The 22798-nt window shown below is 45.0% G+C and overlaps 1 protein-coding gene across 7 annotated transcripts in view; it reads right to left on the minus strand.

The window, feature by feature from the left end:
* The window catches only part of CNGB1 (cyclic nucleotide gated channel subunit beta 1), a 1007057-nt gene that overhangs the window by 666947 nt on the left and 317312 nt on the right, over positions 1–22798 (minus strand). For all 7 annotated transcript variants that reach the window (XM_069654372.1, XM_069654395.1, XM_069654388.1 and 4 more), the window contains exon 15: positions 9732–9768. In XM_069654372.1, the coding sequence (XP_069510473.1) occupies positions 9732–9768 (37 nt within the window). The remainder of the gene's footprint in view (positions 1–9731; positions 9769–22798) is intronic.

The raw sequence follows: 22798 nt of genomic DNA on the forward strand, positions 1-22798 counted from the left end.
TTGCAAGTCCTCAGAGCAAGAGATAATATTGCAAGCAATTTAATTCCAGCATTGAGGGCAGAGTATACAAATCTATTAGTTCCAGAAGAAAAGGGAAGTTGAGGTTAGGAAATTATATTTATTAAAGAGTGCATCCACAACGAATGACCAAAGGAGTTTTTGGAGTTTAATTTCTAAATTGACATTGTAGCAACAAGTGGAAGCCATAACTTGGATATGACTACCATGGCTAGTTCACAGTATAATCATTTTTGTAAGCTGCAAGGACACAATAAAATACTTCCCTGTGAAATTATATTAAATTAGGTCTTATTTAATAACTGTTTGAAGCTCCATATGACAGAGATCGAGGTTGACAGAGCCTTAACCCTTAACATGCCAAAGTGAAGGCAAAGCACTGGGGGTTGATAATCTCCTAATTAATCCACTCAAGAATGAGCCTGGTATTTAAATTCCTTTTTTAATCCAACTGTTTCATGTCATGAATGAGACTGAGTATATGTCATCAAGTTGGAGACAGGCATACATTGTCCCCATATTGAAAATAAATGCCAGATTGCTACCACATAATTATATATGAACTTCTCTAATTGATGGTATTCTAAAGTGTATGCCAACATTCTGTTGAAGGCCCTGGAAAATTGGGTCTCTCTGCAGGACAGAGTGCCAGATGTGGAGGCAGGTTTCGGGAAAGGAATTCACTGTACATCAGGATTTTAACCTGTACTTGAGACTACATAATGTGTCCCTTTGACCTACCACAGCAAGAAGCACACAGATGTCAGGGGCAAGCTCTTAGCTTACTGTGCTATCTGACCGGCAAAATAAGCAACTGCGGGCAGTAGCTGAGTTTTGTAAAGAGAGGAAGTTGATAGTTAAGCAATCTAAAATGGTCGTTAGGGAATGTAATAAAATGTGCCTTCTTAAACAAAACAATTTTTATGAATGAGTGCACCTCGAACATGTACATTTCTTCCACGTGTTACTGCAATTTGAAACGAGATGATTGATTATTATTTTGTAGCAGCGTTAACAGCACATAATCTAATCCTTCAAGCCTTTTATTATTTATATTATGGAGGTAAATAAGCTGTTTTATGCACTTTGGCCCAAATAAAGCTGAATTTGACTTTTGCCGTGGCTTTTCCAACAATAACAAACGTCTTTCACAAGCCCGAGGTGTAGAGTCCTTGGTATACTAATCACTTTCTATAGTCTTAGTTAGTTAGTTCACCGGGTCGGACGGGGGCGTAACATTGTCTCAGGCATCAATGGAAAAGTGTCCCACAGTTATGGCTGCTCACTCCTTTGGTGGCAGGCTGTTTGAATAGAACCCAAGGGGGGTCGGGAGGCTTTGATCAAATGTGATGCAAATTGTGCATTTTAAAGAATATTAATTCAGCAACACTGGTCAAAACGATTAGCCGCATAGTGAAGGAACTCATCAACCTGGCCCACGTAGGCCAGAAAAATGTCGCACTCTAGCATTTTGTGTTTTTGGTTCGGGCAACTGTAATGGCCTTGCCAGTGCTTGTTCATATAGCTATTGTGGCATTACAAAATGCATGGTTGTATATTTGCAAGTATTTCTTTGTTTGTACATTTCTCTTCTATTGTGATGTCAAAAAAAGAATGGTGGGACATATTAGCCCAACTTAAGCAAAGATATTCATCTTAGCAATAATTAACCAATTGAGGGGGGGGGGTTCCTGGACGGTAACGGCCTGATGACAAAGTAAAAGGACTGAACAAAGCAAATATAAGGGTGCCGACTTGGGTGGTGCATGATGGGAGGGCTGGTGTGCACGCAGGGCCATTGGGGGGGCTTGGGTGCGGAGCAGCACACGGGGTAGCCAGAGAAAGAGAGACAGGAGGCGCGGCAAACAGAACCGAGGGCTCATAACGCGGGCAACCACCAGCTGGGCATGCTTGCACCCTCTGATTGGCTAAAGCGTGCATCATGTGTGCTACTACTTCAATGTTACAATGCATCGGTTTTGATGAGCATATGAATGAAAGCATACACTTACAGACAGGTTTAAATTAAACCATTACGGCGTATGTAACGGAGAGCCAAGAGTCTAAGCGACGTTGTTAAGTGATAACACATGTTCTTATGCTTTTAAATCCATAGTTTGAAAGGAGTACACCAGTAAGCACAACATTCTTATTTTGATACTTATATAAGCTTGATTGGCTTGGTTTAAATGCGCTCATATATCTAATATTTAGAGTAATAAACTGCACTTTCATCTCTAGCTATCTTTTAAGCTGATGAATGGCTGTCCTCCTGGGCCTAGCAGCCTCGTATGAAAGGAATCTGTGACGGTGTATAAAATGTGTGCTAGAGTGCCCCCTGCCGTACGCTTTAGAGATATTGCAAGTCACTATGGACTTTCATGAGCAAGCAGCGGAACGAGGCCGAAGGCCAAATACCTTACAAGGTCGCGGAACCATGAGGTGACTTGCAAGGTATGCTTTTTACATACAGCACAGGATATGGAATTCCTTATACTGCATGGCCATGCATACAGGGTCATCCCTTTTATTTCCTAACCTCTTGCCTACTGCAATGTAAGAGATCTTCCAGTTGCTGACACAAATAATCAAAGTCGAATCTCTTTGGATTAGGAGAAAACTAATATGCAGCTTTTAATCTGTTGCAGAAAAATATTTTAAGCAGTTTAATAAAATGCATCTAAACATGATTTTCTTTTGTGTTTTAAAATAAGTAATAGAATGAAGATTCTTGCCTTCATGCGTTAAACTTCTGACATAGACAAAATAAATCATACTATCATAAATGGTTCCTTATCAGTTAATCTAGAATTTTAGAAGAAAGGATTTCCGAAAAGCATGTCACAGCTTTAATTAAGTGCTGTAGTGACAACTGGAATTCTGCTCTGTGCTGGCTCAAGCAGCAGGCTTTGTGCCATCGCAACCAAACTGTAATAACTGATTACAGAGCGATAATTACCTCATTGTTTTATCACAGATCAATGGTAATGTCACAACTTGCCTGTAATATTGAAGCATAATTATAGCCTTTTATACAGGTATTGCAGGCTGGCATGTATTATTATTATTACTATTATTATTCTTTATTTCTTCTAACGCGCCACATGCCCATAGACCTCAGGCCGCACATCAAAGACAAACAATACATACAACAGACAAGCCAGAATCAGAGCAGAGGAAGGTATGGAAGTATTAAAGCAAGTTTAGCCTGACTTGAGGTTAAACAAGTAGGTTTAAAGTGCCCCCTTGAACACCGACAAGGAGTTGGATGTTCTCATTGTCAGTGGTAGGGTGTTTCATTCTCTGGCAGCATGCACAGAGAAACTCACACCTCCAAATTTAGCCAACATAAACCGGGGCTGTTTTGCGTTTGTCGCTGGAGCGAAGATGTCTAGAGGGATATTCAACAACCAAACTCTCTGAAAGGTATGAAGGCGCAGTCGATGTCCTGCACGTGTAAGATAAGGCTAGAGTTTTGTGGATATTTCTTTGTCGAACAGGCAACCAATGTAGTGTCCTGATCTCTAAGAGCAGTGTTCTGGATGGTTTGTAGTGACTGAAGATTTCCCTGAGGTGTCCCGATTAAGAGACGGCCTAAGCCAAGATGGATCTATTGGTGACTGAGATGAAAGGCCTGATCTGATTGAGAAGCCTGACTACCTAGCCACAAGATGAGCGGGTGTGTGACACATGAGACTTCATACTCAATTCAGTGTCCAAGTGGATGCCCATGGTTTTAACACAGTCCATAACCATCATTTGTTTATTTGCGATGTCAAAGCTTTTATACAAGACATTCAATTTCTTGAGACCATGTCTTGTGGCCACAATAAGTAGCTCTGTCTTATTGTCGTTGAGCGCCACAGAATTGGCAGCCATCCAGGACTGAATTGCAGCAGATACACTGTTAATAGTTACAGAGTCCTGTGCATAGTCTCCTGAGAGCTCAATGACCACCTGGGTGTCACCTGCATAGCTGGTGTATCGGACACCCAGGAAGTCTAGTAAATTAAGCAATGGTTTTATATAGAAATTGAAGAGGGAAGGCGATATACAAGATCCCTGTGGGACACCAGCATTGATGATATCAGGAGAAGATTGAACTTCCACAACGGCTACTCTGGATACCAGTGGGCTGGGAAATGAGGCAATCCAGTCAGATGCCAGATTGGAACAAACCACTGGGCCCTTCAACCGATCAACAAGAATGACATGGTCGACCAGGTCGAAGGCCGCAGAAAGATCAAGTAGCATCAACAATGCCGGATGTCCTCTTTCTACTATGTCCATCAAGGTGGTTTTGAAGTCCAATAGGGCCGTTTCTGCCCGTGTCATGCTCTGAATCCGGATTGGTAGCTACCTAAGATGTAAATCTTCTCTAGGAAGTCCTGGAACTCAAGATAGGTCACTCTATTCAGGATCTTGAGCAGGAACGGGACTTGGTTATTGGGTGATAGTTTTTGCCTAAAGATGGATAAAGGGAGTTTTTCTTCAGGAGGTGAGTAGCCCAAACCTCTTTAAGGGAGGCAGGAACCACACCCTCACTAACGGACACATTCACCATTTTGGTAATCCATGGAATCAGCAGGTCAAGAGATTCTTGAAGGATATTGGCAGGGCAGATGTCTCCCTTACATTAGGTAGGTTTTAGGTTAGTGACAATCTTTAGAATCTCTGCTTTAGAGATTAGTATATAACTAATATTACTGCCTGGAAAGGGACCTAGAAATCTGGAACCCAAATACAGAGAAACACAAGCCCAGAGACCTTTCCGACCACTGACATAGCAGAGGCCTCCCGCATTCCCCTTGGTGTGGGTGACCCACGGCAAGCGTATGCCCCGATGTTTCTGGCCATTTACACTGATGGGGGACGCTGTGCCCCTGCCACACCAGCAGCAGCCCCACAATCCCATAACACAGTGTTGTTGTGTTTTAGGTCTATTTCTAGAGGGAATTAAGCATGCGTCCTTGAAAAAGAAGAAGTAAGCCCAAATTCCTTTAAGAAAAATAAATAAAACATGTCTAAACACACAAGGATGTGGAGAGGGTCACCATAATGTAGGCGCCTGGACCTTTATGGAGCTGCGTGTGAACTTGATGGTAAGTAAAACCAAAAAACAGTTTTTATGTGTTCATGTTTTGTTTTATTGCAGTGTGTGCATGAGTGAGTGCATGTGTGTCAATGTATGTGTTTGGGTGGTGGTATCATATTCAGAGTGACGTTGCTTTGTTCAAAGTCATTAAAATACTGTATCGGAAAATGATGGCATAGATTGGTCCCCAGCTTCATGAAAATAATTTACAGCGACTAGAGAAATAATTGCACAGCTTTTTCACTCATTTCTCACAAAAAGTGTGTGGTTACGTTCAACTTTTTACCACACTATTTAAAACATGTACTCAGGTGATCCCTCCATCCCTCCGCAGCTCCCCTTCATTGTTATTGGTCACTCCCAGCAGTTTGCGGCAGATAGTAACACCCCTTCACTAAAATTGTTTATCTGCCACCACTGGCTTATAGTAATTGAACTGTTCGTGCACAGTGGTGGCTGGTGCAATTAAGCCCCTTGTTTCTATGCTAGGTAAAAGATGTAAGGTTTGGTTAAAACAATTTCTTACATCTTACAGCCAGTGTGGCGTGGCCTTGGGCAACGTGATCATCACATGTTTTGCATATGTGTGATGCCCCAGACTGGCCTCGGAGTCTGGCGAGGAATGCGCTTCTTCAAGCGGATTGGGGGGTGCTCTCAGCAGAGCTCACAGGGGCCTCCACTGCAGAAATTAGGTACACTGAGAACACTAGCCCACCATCTGCCAAGCCATGGCAAGCCTCAGCCATCCCTTAAGTGTGCAACAGTATCCAGAAGGAGCCTAAAATGCTGGCATAATTGCATCTGATTATGAAAAAGGATGATTGATTCAAATCATCTAAGGACCAGGCAAAACAGGCAAGTATCCACCCAGATGGGGTGATGTTGAATGAGATATTAACGGCTTATAAGGAGGAGTGGTCATATAACATTCATGCAGATATGTTTAACATTGTGCATCTTGTTTTCGGCAAGCCCAAGCCAGAACTTTCCTGAAGTCTTTTAGTACTGTTTAAACATGCCATACATCTTCACTGCAAAATGAGGACCGAGTTGCAGCCCAAGATGAGAAAACATGTGTGTTGTCGGATGCAGTGCACTAGTTAGTGGTCGTTGCTGTCCAGAACGAACCCACTCAAGGTACATCTGAAGTTCAGTACAAATGAAAGTGATCCGGCCTCTTTAATTAATCTGCAGGTGATATAACCGTGATATAACATACTCTGAGCTAGGAGTCTAAGCTATTATTTAGTTTTTAGCAGAATGCCCTACATTAGGTTGCCACCCTCCAGTTTTGTGTGTGATTTCCTCTAGTGATGAGAGAAATGCTGCACTGTACTGCTTACTAAAACTATTTCTTCACTGTAGGCAGACACATAAGTATGTTGGATCTTTGAAATAAATATTGTTAAAAACAGTATTAAGTAGTATAACAAAAACATAACTACTCCCCCATAAAACACACACAAACACACCCACACGCACACACTTCTCGCACTGTTTTTTTTTTTCCAACAGAAGTTTGGGTAGTGTTCTTCCAGCCAAGACGAACACTAAAGGATTCTATAATGCCCACGACTATTGCTCTCCTTGAAGAGGAATAAGGAAATAACATAGCAAGCCCCACAACAGAGATGTTATAAGGGTATTACCCAAAATGGCTGTTTACAATTGACCTTTTGTCCTAATTGACTTAATTATAATGGTCCTAATTGACCTTCTGCACAATTGACCTTTATATTATTTTAGTTATTTTATATATGTATTGGGTTGGTTTTGGATTATAGATAATAGAAGGGGATTGGGTGGGGGGTTGCATGGGGGTTTTGGATTGGGTGGGGGTTGCGGTGGGTTCCCCCCCACATATATGTCCTAATTGACCTATTAAATTAGGTCAATTCTCCCGAGGTCAATTGTGAAAAGGTCAACTAGTATACATCCTGAAGATCACAAAAAAATATTTGTACAGCACAGGGTTGGTGCCATATGCCATTCCTGATAAACCCTCGGAAAAAGAGCTACAAGCAGCACGTCATCACCCCTGCCGACCCGCCCATACCTCACTGCTTCCCAATCTCCTCACTCCACATCACAGCTCAAGTAGTAGATACAGAGAACCTCAGCCTCGTGATGAACACGCCACACTAATGCTGAGATGCAAGTGTCGCAGATGACATCTAAAGGCCTAATAATCCTAAACCAGCAAGCCATGCTCACCACCCACAGTAGTGTGTTGAGGAACTAATACAGCTGGGTATTGACCTTACTAGCCTGATCACATAGCACCGCGCTGAGAACAATGGAAGGATATGAAATACAGCCGCTTGTGGGAACCTGTGAAGCACAAATAGGCCAACTAGGCAATGCAAAGGCACCCTAAGCCCAGAGCCACAGGCACCAATCACCTGTTAGCATCAAAGATCCAGCAAACGAGCCCATCAACACACAGACCTCCTGGTTCAATTGCACAACATCACAGCTGAAGGCAAGGAAGGCTGGCTAACCCAACCGCCAAAAGAACCTCTCACTGCAACACTGGCGCAGAAGCATTGCAGAAAGACTCGTTGCCACCCTGAGACAGGAAGACAGACTCATAAACCAGTCATGAGTGTTGGGGAGTGGTAATTCTGAGGTTATTACGCAGAACTGCCCTGGGGGTATCCACCCAATTGAACCTTGCCCACTGATGGGACTCTGGGACCCTTGAACCAGCACTGGTGCAAACTCATACATATCCCAGTTTAATTTCATGTCATTGCGCCTGAATAGCAGGAAAGGTTAACAGCTCAGCCACCGTAACACACACTCACACCAAGACTGACCTCCACGAGTCCCAGAAAGCCCTAGAGAGCATGGCCAACCTCACTGGAACAGCATGCCACACTCAGCAGTCACCCGTGATATTGGGAGGTGGCACCGCTGCTCCTCCTCCGGGAACATGCCTAGGGCTAGCTTGTAGAAAGGAGACTAGTAACTGGGCCGGTAATAGGAACACAAAAACTTGACAGGATTGAAAACGATATTTGTCAGAGGATTTAACTCTCTCCCTTGGGAACCTTTTTTGAAAATGAGTGCAAACCAGTGCATTCGAAAGCATATTGAGTCGGTGCAACAGATGAAATGTTATATCATTTGCAGACAGCAGAAATTGCCAGTCTACATATTGCAAATTCACATGCAGTCTCCACATTGCCCAAGTAGCCAGTACTGCTGTCTTTGGTAACATGTAGGGACCGTTCTCAAAGTGTCCCAGTACCACATAGTGCAAGCAGGAGGAATAGGATTGGAAATGTTGTTGTGTGCATTGTTTGTCTGGAATTTTCTGGAAGCATCTAGATACAGTACACATTAATCAGGCCACGTGAGTTTTGTTTTCAAGTTTTAATTTCTGTTCCCATAGATTAATTACTAGTTCATCGAGTATCTGATAGGTCCCAGATTACTTATTTTGAAAGCAGATGAGAATCCCATAGGATTCCATGGATGGGATTTCTGGAATTACCAGCACTGGTAGCACCGGTGCTGGAGATTCCGGCATTTCTTGGCTGGTACAGGCCGGAATTCCCACGAGGTCAGCCCTGCCGGCAGATCACTGCACCCACCGGAAAACCTGTGTTTCCCAGTCCAGAAAAAAGTCTGGTGGCGGAAATACCAGCATTTTTTCCGTCATATTTTCCCAGACCGGGGAATTTATAATGAGCCCCTATCTGTTTAATAAAAAAAGGTGAAAAGTAGTTAGGGATCTAAGTATGAGGGGGCTAGCACTCCCCACTACAACCCCCAATTAGGAGAGAGACCGCCCCACAGCAGTCAGAATCTGTATTTGGGTGCTGCTAGGAGAAAGGTGCTTGAGGACCGCAATGGGTGAGAGATCGAGAATCAAGAAGAACTAAACAGGAGCCTGACACATAGCAACGCCTTATGGAAAGTACCGATTGTTTTTAAAATGGCTCTCTTCCTTACAGGCTCGCAGTGTAAATTACAAAGAGCTTGGTGTCGGACACAGACCTACGGCTATTGAGAAGCCATTTTGCTCCGGAGACAGCACTGCTTACAGCCAATCCATAGGTAGGCCGGATGGGCCGGTACCATAGTAGTCCACCACCCTGGCCAGTACCAGGGGCCATGATGGCAGTTATGTAGTGGCCTTTGCCCAGATGTCACATCAGACACCTGGCAGTCCCTAAGTGCAACCAGCAGGCCTGAACCACCTTGGCAAGCTAAGAGACAAAGGATAGTTTATTATCAAGAATCCCGTCAAGCTTCCTCACCTGCGTGCTAGGAGGAGGAAGCGATCTTGAGACAATATTGCATCAAAGGTTATCACGCCACTTACAGGGAACCACACAGCTTCTGCACATGCGTATCACTGATATCGCACAGGGCATGGACCCCGGCAATCTCTGTGTTAATGTATCCTTTCAATCAGCAGAAGCTGACACACTGACCACATTGTATACGTTTGCATATCACACAGAGCACTTAAGTGCTTGCCCCATATTTCCCGAATGGTATTCAGGCTACCAGCTTTTATGTGTGTCTATTCAGCGTTGCGTGTCCCCCCTACATGTACAACACGAGCCCCTGCAGACAGTATTATAGCGTATCTCAATGTACTCACTCTCCTCCACCATGCATTGGGACTCCGACTCTGTCTCCTGCAGGGGAAAGAAAAAGGCACTGAGGAAAACATGCGAGAAATATGGCAGCACATGCAACCTAGGCTTCTTCTGGGTATTCTGGGCTGAGATCTTCATCCCGGCACCGGAGCATCGCAGGCCTTTGGGGATGGTGGGAAGCAAGGGGGGCCCTGAGATCTGAGCAGCGTGCTGATCACTGGACCTGAGCAGCAGAGGGATCCGGACATGTGGGGAACAGACTCAGATCCTGGGATCCGAGGTGTAGAGGGCTCTGGACCTGAGACTGGGCCGCAGATTATGATCAAGACAAAGCACTGGGCTCTTTGATACAAAGGAGGCGTGTCCTTCCTTTCATTGGTGGAACATAAGGTGGGGCGGTCTTATGCAACAACCAATCAGCTAGCACTGGGTAACTGAGGAACAAGGCGCCCTCAATGCTCATCAGCCCATGTTGAGGATCTGCAATGGTGGCACGTCTGACAGGGCAGATGACAGGGGACTTGAACGCACGCGCACAGCGATTACCCAGAGGCTACATCAAAATGCTATCCAAAGGAACAACACAAGTACACTCATTTCGCATCAAGCATCCAGCTGTGCAACATCTTATCAACATATCTGCAAATAGGCACCGGATCTATGTGATTATTGCGACCCAGTTTACTGCGCTGGCCGAAAATGCCGACTTTTTTTCTTTTTTTTCGACCACCTTTTCACAGACTATATATTCGGGGGGATACCCCCTGGAATCCCCATACTCTCCCCAACATTCATTATTTACTTTACCCCATGCCCCACATACATATTTGGGAAATGGGGTTGAAAAAATAATAAAGTGGGCATTTTCAGACGGCGCAGTAAACCCGGCGCAGTGATTGTATGATTCCGCCAGGAGCAAACTCCCATTGCCGTATCACACATGCAACATGTTGCTGCGTCCCCACACAATGTTAGACTATTTCTTACACATTCAAAAGTTACCGAATTGCACATTGGCCGCTGCTGCATCCCACAACAGATGAAATGCCACAGTGGGCAATGTGTGCGGGAGACCCAATAGGGAATACACCCCAGGAGCAACGTACACTGACAACACAATTCAACATGTGCATCAGTGAACACCACTTCTCGCCAGACTTACCAGCTCTAGTAGGGAAAGGAAAGGTTGGTAACATGTGATATCAATATTCCTGGGAAGTTAAGCATTTAGAGTTCCCTGATACTAATACAATGGACCTGACGTGTTATCAGACAGTAGCCCCCTGCAGAATCTGTACTGTCATTGAATGCAAGGCTCTGATGAAGATTACTGTGCTCGTGTGCTTTAGTGAAAAGGGACTTTGATTCTACACCCCGTCATCTGTCGGGAGTGGGATGGTGCAGGCAGAGGTGGACTGGGAGCCAATACAGGCCCTGGAAATAATGTTCAAAGTGGCGCCATATTACAGATTTTCAGCAAGCCCAGCCCTTTTCCTATGAGAAAAATTTGAAATGAAATAGGTTACCACACAAAATAGAGTTCCCCATAGGCCAGTCTCCCCCTGAGTTCAGGCATTTTGTGGGGATATTTGGACTATTTGGCTATGTTTGCTTAGTATTCCTGTCCCATTTTCTGTGATATGATATGATAGTTTATTTATATAGCGCCTATACACAATGTCTTTGAAAGTGCTTCAAGGCAAGGAAGGGAACAAGAGAAAATACAATGACATTCTTACAGGCCATGAACAGTAAGGATGTGAAATTAACTATCGTACTCGGCCTGACAAATAGTACCTTATCTCTGTCCCTTTTCAGGACTCTGCTGCATTTTCGCCTTGTGACTGGGACACAGGCTAAATAACAAATGTGCAGAACTGCAGTGCTCAAAGAGCACACAGTAACTAAAATGTCTGGCCAATGTGGACACTTGCTGAGCGCGCTTGGGACAAACCAGCAGTGAAACGCACCAACAACCATCACATTCGACCAAAGCAGAACAAACTGTGACTAAGGTCTACAGAATGAGTGACGCTTCCCCCAACCCTTTGGTTCACTTTGGTCCAACTGTACCAACTTAGAACCCACCTCGACGCTACCACATCTGCCAGGGACCTCCTGTGGGGATCACCTGGGGTCGCACCTGCGACCCCTGAGGTCTCCCTCGCTACCCCTGTGGTCTCCCTTGCTAACACTAAAAAGGAAAACAAATGGTTTTTGTTTTTTTCATTGAAGCTTCTGGGCTGTGGCCAGCGCCATGTGGCTCTTTGTTTCTAGAGTGGCTGGCTTTCTTGTTCAGGCCTCTTTAAAAAAAAAACAGAGGGTTCTACAAGTGTAACACTTTGAGCAGTGACCCTAAATAAGAAAGAATAGGAATACCAAATAATGTGTCTTTCTGTAATTCTATACAATAATTGCAAGACTCATTAAATGTTTATTTCAGGCACACTTCAGGGGGTGAGTCATTGATTTAGTCTGTTCTTAAACACCTCAAATTCACAATGCAGAGAAAAACGTCCAAAGGCATTTAGAGTACAATAAGCATCCATTTCCGACTATGTATATTGCTTTTCGCAAGTTGGAGTAATAGTATGTTTTTTTTTTCTGCCGTTGTCTCTGTTACGATCATTACAAGACATTCCATCTCGGTGTCCTTGGTCACTTGACAAAATCCCTGTGCCTAAAAACTTCTGTACAGTGTAGAAATGTTTGACCATAGCACATCAAGTGGCCTTTGATTTCATTGTGCCACAATTAATGTTTTGTTGTAATGTGTCTCTTTCCTATCTCCATGGCACGCTGTTCAGGATGTTAATTTGCATGTATGAGGTAACGAGTGCCCAGAATACAGGATGCTGTGCGAGTGTACTGCTTTCCTGGTGCGACTCTAAATGATTTAATACACAGTTATGAACCCTCCCAATGGTATGTATTTTGCCAACTTTTGAAGCCTGAAAAGTAGATCCACACAGGCTTGACATGTGGCCAACTTTGCACCAGACCTGCAGATGAGCTGGCCTGCCTGTTAAATCTCAGTTACCAGTTTAATGATATCCACTACAGAGTGTAATTTGCTTTCTGACTTTGAGAACATTAAGTCATTTAGTTGCTCATTTCACAATACCCGGTAAGATAGTTGTAGCTGGTAAGATAGCTCAGTGGGCTGAGCGCTCGCTGCTGCGATGTGTGTGTGATCTGCAGGTTGCAGGTTCGAATCCGGGCAAAGCCTACTCACACTTTCATTCTTCTGAGGTCGATAAATGAGTACCAACACAGGTTGGGTAATATTGTATGTATATGTTTTCTATATAAAGAACTTAAATGTCTGTGCTGTATAATAACACATCATAATCATTTGGCCGTGGACGTCTGCTTGCATTCACAGAAATTTGGTAATATGGGCCTATGCACACTGATATTAATGATACATGTGTTGATCCATTTTTGTATGAAAAGCATATTTTTTTTCAATTTTAATTTTTTAAATGTTTTAGAAATGTTATATAGTTCATTACAAACGTATAAAATATTACACATTATAAAAAGAAAAACATTTCCATACATATACAAACTTACAAGGATAAATAAACAGAATAAATTTGGCATTTTAGTTTCCAAGTAAAAATCGTTTTTACATCATGGTGTTCAGCAGTTTGTCATGATTTTAGCAAACTTTTGGGAACTTGACAAAGGTATACTCAATGATGTTCTGCCATGATACCTTCTAGTTTTTCTAAATAAAATGTTGAAGCAAAAATTAATTTCAAGTCAGTTCCATCTGAGATGACATTCCACCAATCTTTGTCGTTGAAATGCGGTCTCTTTAGAATTTCGGGCCCTAAATAGGTAGTTCTTAACTCACTTAGATTTTTGCAATATAACACCAGGTGTTTTAGTGTTTCGATTTCCGCTCTGCAAAATCTGCATTCTTCATCCAAGGTTTTATCCTTACTTCTTATATTCATGACAGATTTAGTTTGGAACAAATTCATACGAAATTTCAAAAAGATAGTCCTTTTTTTACTGCATGGAAAGTTTTGAAGATATTTTGGGAGAGTATTCACTGCTCTTGCTTCCGGGGTCAACTTGTGCCATACATCTATGATGTGCTCTATGATCTATGTTTTCACCCAGTTCCCAGTACCTTCCTGTAAAGTGCAAGCATGTTCCAAATCACCTTTGCGTTGATCGAGGTTAATCCGAGTTTGTAGCTAGTGCAAGCGATTGGGGTCCCCCTGGGCAGTGATAGAACTTTACTCCAGAATGTATTTTCGCACCAGGACCATATAGCAGCCGGGCATCCTAGCATTGCTTCCCCGCCGAAAATCAATGATGGAATTTTTTTTTTCAATTTTCCATTTGAATTTTTTGACCGTTCTTGAGCCCATTAAATTTTGAAGCATCAATATCTCGGTTTTTGTTGGATTAATCACCAGGCCATTTGCTTCTGTGTACTCTTTTATTGCCATCAGTTTCCTCTGTAAACCGATCTGAGCTGCATCAATTAAAACAATGTCATCGGCATATAAGATTTATCCCAGTGTGTTTCCATTTATCTTTGGGGCGAAGGCTCTTGTTGTCTCTAGCGCTCTTCCTATGTCCGAGATAAATGCACTAAATAGAGTTTCTCCAAGGGGGCACCCCTGTTTCACTCCTCTGGATGTAGTAATAGCTGATGAAAGGGTTCCATGCAGGTCCAGTCTAACTCTGATACTGGGTTCCGAGTAGAGTTCTTTAATTGCAGCAAGCCAACTTCCTGGACATCCCCATTTGTTAAGTTTTGTCCATAGAAGCTCGTAATCAGTGCTGTCAAATGCGTGAGCTAAATCTATGAAGGCTAAGTATATTTTCGTTTTTTTCCTTGTAGACTCCATTTTCAGTAAGTTGATGAACAATACATTTAACCCACACCTGACACCCTTCATAAAACCAGTTTGGCGATCATCAGCAACTCCTGTCCATTTTATCCACTCTGTTAGTTGTAATAACAGTTGGGTAGCAAAACATTTTCCCACAACGTCCAACAGGGCAATCGACCTGTAATTTTTAGGGTACGTTCTTAATCCTTTTTTGAAGACAGGCACGATTATTGCACTTTTCCAATAATCCGGGATCCTTTTTTCTTCAATTATGTTTTTAAACAGGGTGTAACAGAATTCAGCCCACGCGTCGGGATGCAATTTCAGTATCTGATTTGTGAGGCCATCTGGCCCAGGGGCTCTCGATGAACTCAACCTTTAATGTTTTCGAAGATATCTATCTTAGCGATGGTAATATCCCAATTTGTGGCTGCTTTTTGTTCGTGATATTCACTATCAGCGTTTTTGTTAAAAAGATTTGCAAAATGTTCTATCCATTGCATTTCTGTCACCATGTTGTGTTAGATCGCTTGTTGTGGAGCTTCCAAATTGTTAATCACTTCCCAGAATGAACAAGCATTTTTAGATGACAAGATCTTTCGTATTTTTTCAGCGTCATTCTGGAGCATAATACTTTTGTGGGAGCGCAGCCAGTTTTAATAGATTATTTGCGCCTTACTTTTTTGTTTCAGATAGTCTGCAAGGCCCTGATAGTTTTTCGTAATTCACAGTTTTTTCAATTACTTTTCTGTCGTACACGTGTTTCTTCTTGAAATTGTTTGACTTGGCTTCTTTCACTGTTTCAGTATAGGCGTGTAATAGTGGCAGATATTCTATCGGGTCCAAGGTTTCTTTTGTTTTTTCACCAGACAGCAATTTTGCCATTGTCATAATCTGTCTCTCTTCCAGTTTCTGATGATTTCTGCCTGGGGTGATGGAAATATCGTAATTCCATGTCTCCTCTTTATTCATATTAGGTTCTTGCAAATTAAATTTGACCAGATCATGATCGCTATATGGCATGTTATTTACATTTAGCTCTTTAATCTTTCCCAACAGGTTTTCTGAAGCACAGACATAATCTAAAATGGATTTAGATTTATCATTTTGCCAGGTAGGTTTTGGAAGAATATACCCTTTAAGATTTTGATTCAGCATTTTCATTCCTTGGGCTTCCATCTCTTCTTCCCATGTAGCTATCAGACGATTTTTCAGTATATGCGGTTTTGTGCATGTCAAGATCATAGCATTATGTACTTTTAAACATTCCATGTTAAGGTCACCGCAAAGTATAATGTTGGCATTCTTCTCAGTAATTAATATAGAGTCTATTAAATCTGAGATTGAACCTAAGCATAACCATTCGTCGGAAGCCTTATGCTGCCAGTATAGGTTGATTACATGCAGTTAGTTTAACATTATCTTCGAACTTTTTCTTCTTGATTTCGATCGTCACATGTTGCATGTATGGTGTTAGATTTACAGGGTTTGTTATTCGCAACCCATGTTTTATTTTTACCATGGTCAATAAACCAGCCATCGGTCTTCCCTTGGCCTGCTTTATGGCTGTGTTCCAGGCTATTTCGTAGCCTTCCACTGTTGGTTGTGTCAAGAGCCAAGTTTCTTGGAGGCAGATAATATATAAGGTTTCTATATCCCCAAGACTATTGTTAAACAGATGGGTAAAGCCTCTTGTGTTCCAAGTACCCATCAGTAAGACCTGCATTACCTTACTGGGCTTTACATTACATTACAGTGATATCATAACCATATTTTTCATAGTGTACTTAGAAACAATGCTATGTGATGTCACTTCCTAGTTTCTCAAGGGGTGAAAGGCTATGTTCCATCGCTTCCCGTGATGTCACTTTGGGGTGGGGTCAATGACATCACTTCCTGTAATGCAATCAGAGGTCAAGGGTCACTTGACGTCACTTCCGCTACCCCTGGCATTTTGGTGAAATGACATCCCTGACACTTGCATGTCTCTGCGCATGCCCTCTCAGTGAGCTCTGCCAGGCAGTGCAGTAGTAAAAGAACAGGAAATGGGAATGAAAGGAAAACATTGGCAAAGCCAACAAGTCTGACTTTGTAACTGTACATCGTCTTTGTTTGTTCTTCATTGTAGGATAGGCTCTTGAAATGGAACAAAAATGACAGTAGCACTGTAATGCAGCACAAAAGTTAAAAACACACCAATGTATCAAGCAGCATGTTTTTAAAAGCATCTTTCATAATTCTCTCTGCATCTTAGACAGCTGCTCTCCCTCCTAAAAAGTGGTAACTACTATAATAGTGCTCTCACAAGGATGCATTCGCTCTGCATCGTGGAGCAGCTGACTGGCACAATGGCCTTTCTCTGATATATATCTTCAAGGGCTGCGGCAGAGAACTTGAGCTCTATCTAAGCCGACCTAATGAATGGAGCTGGATTGGGATGAATCGGAATAGGAGCAATTTTGGACTAAGGAGGGTAGGCACACAGATGTAACAAATAACTGATGGCAAGACGTTGTGATGTCCTAACTGCTTTCATTCCTTTGTACTGTCATACAAATTCGAACGGTTAACATGGCATCTGTTGCCACTGCCTGCTATAGGTGTCAACACCAGAACCATGATGCTACAAATGTTTTCAAACTCCCTCAAAACTCTCTCACAGACCCTTCGCTGCGTTATCCGCATCCTACCCATAGCCCCTTCTCCCGTCTCACTTTGTCCCATCACTTCACCATCTGCCTTTCAGTTGGAGGTCGCCTCTTGCTCCTTCAACACTTCAGCGAAGTATCTACAGCGCTTCACTGCTATAACCTCAGCTAGGCGGGGTCACGACAGGGGCTGCAGACCACGTGGCTCGCTCAGCTCATCCAACTCTGTGCCATCATTCTACCCCACTCCAGAGAGAGATGCGCTACACTGTGCCCTTACAAGATAGGCCCAGTGTATGCGCATCAGTCTGACCCTGCACCAGAGAGAGATGCACTCCACTGTGCCCTCACAAGATAGGCCCAGCATATGTGCATCAGTCTGACCCCACTCCAGAGCGAGATGCGCTCCACTGACCTCACAAGATAGGCCCAGCATATGTGCATCAGTCTGACCCTACTCCAGATCGAGATGCGCTCCACTGACCTCACAAGATAGGCCCAGCGTATGTGCATCAGTCTGACCCCACTCCAGAGCGAGATGCGCTCCACTGACCTCACAAGATAGGCCCAGCGTATGTGCATCAGTCTGACCCCACTCCAGAGCGAGATGCGCACCACTGACCTCACAAGATAGGCCCAGTGTATGCGCATCAGTCTGACCCCGCACCAGAGAGAGATGCGCTCCACTGCCCACACAAGGTAGGCCCTGCATATGTGCATCAGTCTGACCCCACTCCAGAGCGAAATGCGCTCCACTGCCCACACAAGATAGGCCCAGCATATGAGCATCAGTCTGGCCCTACTCTAGAGAGAGATGCGCTCCACTGTGCCCTCACAAGTTTGGCCCAGCATATGTGCATCAGTCTGACCCCGCACCAGAGAGAGATGCGCTCCACTGACCTCACAAGATAGGCCCAGCATACGAGCATCAGTCTGACCCCACTCCAGAGAGAAATGCGCTCCACTGTGCCTTCACAAGATAGGCCCAGCATTTGTGCATCTGTCTGACCCCACTCCAGAGCGAGATGTTCTCCACTGACCTCACAAGATAGGCCCAGCATATGTGCATCAGTCTGACCCCACTCCAGAGCGAGATGCACTCCACTGACCTCACAAGATAGGCCCAGCATATGTGCATCAGTCTGACTCCACTCCAATGAGAGATGTGTTCCACTGCCCACACAAGATTGGTCCAGCATATGTGCATCAGTCTGACCCCACTCCAGAGCGAGATGCGCTCCACTGACCTCACAAGATAGGCCCAGCATATGTGCATCAGTCTGACCCCACTCCAGAGCGAGATGCGCTCCACTGACCTCACAAGATAGGCCCAGCATATGTGCATCAGTCTGACCCCACTCCAGAGCGAGATGCGCTCCACTGACCTCACAAGATAGGCCCAGCATATGTGCATCAGTCTGACCCCACTCCAGCAAAAGATGCCTATCAATGAATAGTCACCAGATCAGGTATTCCGAAGACAAGTTGACCAGAACAGGAACTCTGCTGGAATATTTTCTGGCCCATTCGTTCTGCTTGAGTGTTGAGTGGAAGGATGGGTTCTTTGACTGCTTCTCATCACACCTACACCTCCTCTCTTGGTAAATGTATCGTTTCCTTTGGCTTCCACTCCACCTATTCACAGATGATACTCAAATCATCTCCTGCTTCCGGTATTTCACCGTTGAACTATCCTCCACGTATCTGTTTCTCTGCCAGATTCGTGCCTGTGTGCAACTCGAGTGCCTACTGCTCGACACTTCTAAGAGCTTAATCACATGCCTCCCAGCTCCCAAAGCCCCGTCCCCTTTCCACTTCCTGCTATATTTTCTCCTCGCACATACAGGCCATTTCTGCACATTTGCAGGTAATCTTTACGTGTTTATACCACAGGGACGTGTTTGTATGATGCACAGAGCAACCCACGAACACATGAAATGCCATGGTAGTAGAAACTAGCAGGTTTGTCGTTTTAATTCATGCAAACAATAGTGGTGACATTTTGGAACTGTATAATATGCTAGCCACGGACAAGCATTTTTTTAAAAATTTAGCCCATGCTTCAATGCCAGTAAACAATTATATCAAAAATAATAATAATAACTAGGCATTTATACAGCGCCACGAACCCTCAGATATTTGAGCGCTGCTAAATACCTGGTGATGTCTACCCACGGTGTGTGGTGCTCATTTATCGACCTCCGAATGATGAAGGTCTGAGTTTGGCCCTGCCGGGATTCCACCCTGCGTTTTAACAGGCTCTACACGGATGTCAAAGCGAGCGCTCTACTCACTGTGCCACTTGACCGACTATAAGTCAAGATGTATTTAATGACAACATCTCTCTTTCCTTTAGACAAAAATTAACTATCTCTAATATGCAGTGCCTCTTATTTTTGGGATGCGCGTGAGCATAAGATTTCTCATAATTCTTTTCCATGACTCCAACTCCCTAAACGTTTGGCGGAAATGTGAGCACCACGCTGATCTGCACACACAACTACCCCTAAGTTCCAACAACAGAACATTGTTGCCAAATGGATTTTCTGACAAAGGAGGTGTCTGAGTCTTTGCGTTATGCTCCCCGGATCCCTAACGCAGGAATTGTAATGGCTGTATGACTGCCAAAGGAAGTCTGAAGCAGTATTTTCTGGCCCACGAATTCTGGTTGGTGTTTACGAACACAGGCATTATCATGGCATATTGACTGTCACTGGCATTCTGATGTCCCATGGAATCTGCTGGGAGTGTTTGCTAGCACAGGAATTGTGATGCATATTCATTTCTCCTTTCTTCAACATCGTGGACGCCACGCTCTGCAGCCTGCTCCTTCTCCACCCTCTACTTCACACTAGCTGCTACAGGGTAAGCCTGTGATTGTGCTGATATGTTTGCATGCCACCGCGTGTCTCTTTACAAATATGGAATTTTCATAATTCTAAATGACGTTTATTCGAAGAGTGCACTGTGTATCCAGGAATCCTTGCCTGTGACTGCTGATTTGTAGCAGAATCCGACTTTGTTGGGCAGTTTACAATAACATTTCAAGTGTGCCCTCAGCCTTCCAACATGGCCGCATCAGAATCCCTGATGAGCCTTCCTCCCTGGCCTGGACCAGCTCCCTCCTCCCATTGGTTTCCCTCGGCTTGATTAGCCAATAGCAGCGATCGGAAGGTGGGAGCCGGCCCACTACGCAGGCCCCTGTCTGTTCCCTGTCTGCTGCCCGCTTCCCCTGGCCCATCCCCATCTGGTCCCCTGTGATGTCTCTCTGCGACCCCCTCCCCGCTCTGGTCCCCATGATGTCTCTCTGTGCCCCCCTCACCCCTCTGGTCCCCCTTTATATCTCTCTCTGCCCCAACACCCTCTGGTCCCCTGCAATGTCTCTCTGTGACCCCTTTGGTCCCCTGTGATGTCTCTCTGTGCCCTCCACCCCTCTCTGGGCCCCCGTGATGTCTCATTGTGCCCCCTTCCCCACTCTGCCCCCCCCTTTATGTCTCTCTGTGCCCCCCACACCCCTCTAGCCCCCACAATGTCTCTGTGTGCCCCCTTCCCACTCTGACACCCCGTGATGTCTCTCTGGGCTCCCCACCTCCCCTCTGGTCCCCCTTTATGCCTAGCTGTGCCCCCCACCCCCTCTAGTCCCCAGTGGTGATGTCTCTCCGTGCCCCCACCCCCTTCTGGTCCCCCATGATGTCTTGCTGTGCTCCCCCACCTCCCTATGGTCCCCCATGATGCCTCTCTATGCCCCCATGCCTCCTTTGGTCACTGTGATGTCTCTCTGTGCCCCCCTCTGGTCCCCATGATGTCTCTCTGTGCCCCCCACTCACCTCTGGTCCCCCGTGATGTTTCTCTGTGCCCCTCTCCCCCTCTGTTACCCTGTGATGTCTCTCTGTGCTCCCAACCCACTCTGGTCCCCTGTGATGTCTCTCTGTGCCCCTCCTGGACCCCCATGATGTCCGCTGTGCTCTTCAACCCCTCCCTGGTCCCCCCTTATGTCCATTTTGCCCCTCACCCCCTCCATGGTTCCCCTTCATGCCCTTTGTGCCCACCCCCCCTCCTGGCCCGTCCTGAAGTCCCCGACACTCTGCTTTCCCTGTTCTCTTCTCCCGCTTCCCTTTCTCCCCATCCCTTCTTCCAAACCTCCCACACCCATACACCCAATCACTGCCGTCGTCTTGATTCATTATGGTTTCACCTTCACTGACCTGTTGCCAACGCTTGGATTTGACTTTATGGACACATTGGGCCTCATTACGACCCTGGCGGTACGGGATAAACGGTGCCGTAAAAGGTGCCGGCACCGTTTACCCCGTACCGCCTCATTACGGGGTCCCCTCGCGGGACCCAAGAAGCAACGCCTGGTCAAACCAGGCGTGCTTACCAGGTCCCGCGAGGGGAAGAAGGAGCACACAATGGACCAACTCGTAATGGCCCGTTGTTTGCTCCCTCTCCCATTCCCATTCAGCCCTATGGGGGCTGAAATGGGAATGGGGAAGGACCGGGTCTGGGTCCTTGGAGGGAGGAATTACCGGGCCTTCCGAACTCGGAATGGCCCGGTAATTCCTCATTCTGAGGACCCAGACGCGATTTCGGCGGCAGCCATGCCACCAATAGCGACATGGCTACCGCCGAGGTCGTAATGAGGCCCATTGACTTTTGGTGCTTCACCTTCTCAACTCTCATGCTGGACCTCCGCTGGATCTTGTACTTAGGGTGGCCCTGAATCATGCTGTGCTTATCGTCATCTTGAATCCTTGCCTACATTTTCTGTTCCCTGCAACATTATGTGTTTTACTGACCTCTGCAACTGTATTCGCTCTCCCCCTGCTTCTTTGCTCTTTTTTCACTGTTTATTCTCTGTTCTTTCCTCCTCTCCCTTCTCCCTTCTCCCTCTCTCCTTCCGTCCTCTCTTACTTATTTCTATGCGCGTATTGTATCAGAATTGTCCCTGGACCTAGTATGACAGCAACAAATGTTTGTCTCCTCCCCCACTCCGTTACTTGTTCCCCCCTCCAGCACCATCGGAAATGCTGCCAGGCCTAGTACGATAGTCATTTGTTTTGTTCCTCTCATGCCTTTCTCCTCCCCTCTCCTTCACCGCTTGTAATTCTCTGGCTCTACCAGAAATGTTGTCAGGCCTAGTACGGTAGTCGCCAGCCTGTTCCCATTTCCTTCCTATCTGTGTCATAGCCCTTGCACTATTTGAGATGTCGGCAGGCCGAGTACGATAGTTAATTTCACATTCTTGTTGTTCATGGCCTTGTAAGAGTGTCATTGGATTTTCCCTTTTTCCCTCCCTTGCCGTGAAGCGCTTTGAAACACATTGTGTAGGTGCTATATAAATAAACCATTATATCATATAACATTCACTCTCACAGGAATTCTGATGGAGTATTTACTGTCTCACGAATTCTGTTGGGAGTGTTTACTAACACAGGAATTGTGATAGCATAGTGACTGTCACAGGCATTCTGATGGAGTATTTACTGGCACGTGAATTCTGTTGGGAGCGTATGGAAACACAGGAATTGTGAATGCATATTGACTGTCAAAGGAATTCTG

The sequence above is a fragment of the Ambystoma mexicanum genome, chromosome 1p, assembly GCF_040938575.1.
Source record: "Ambystoma mexicanum isolate Mex_15411 chromosome 1p, UKY_AmexF1_1, whole genome shotgun sequence".
Classification (NCBI taxonomy): domain Eukaryota; kingdom Metazoa; phylum Chordata; class Amphibia; order Caudata; family Ambystomatidae; genus Ambystoma; species Ambystoma mexicanum.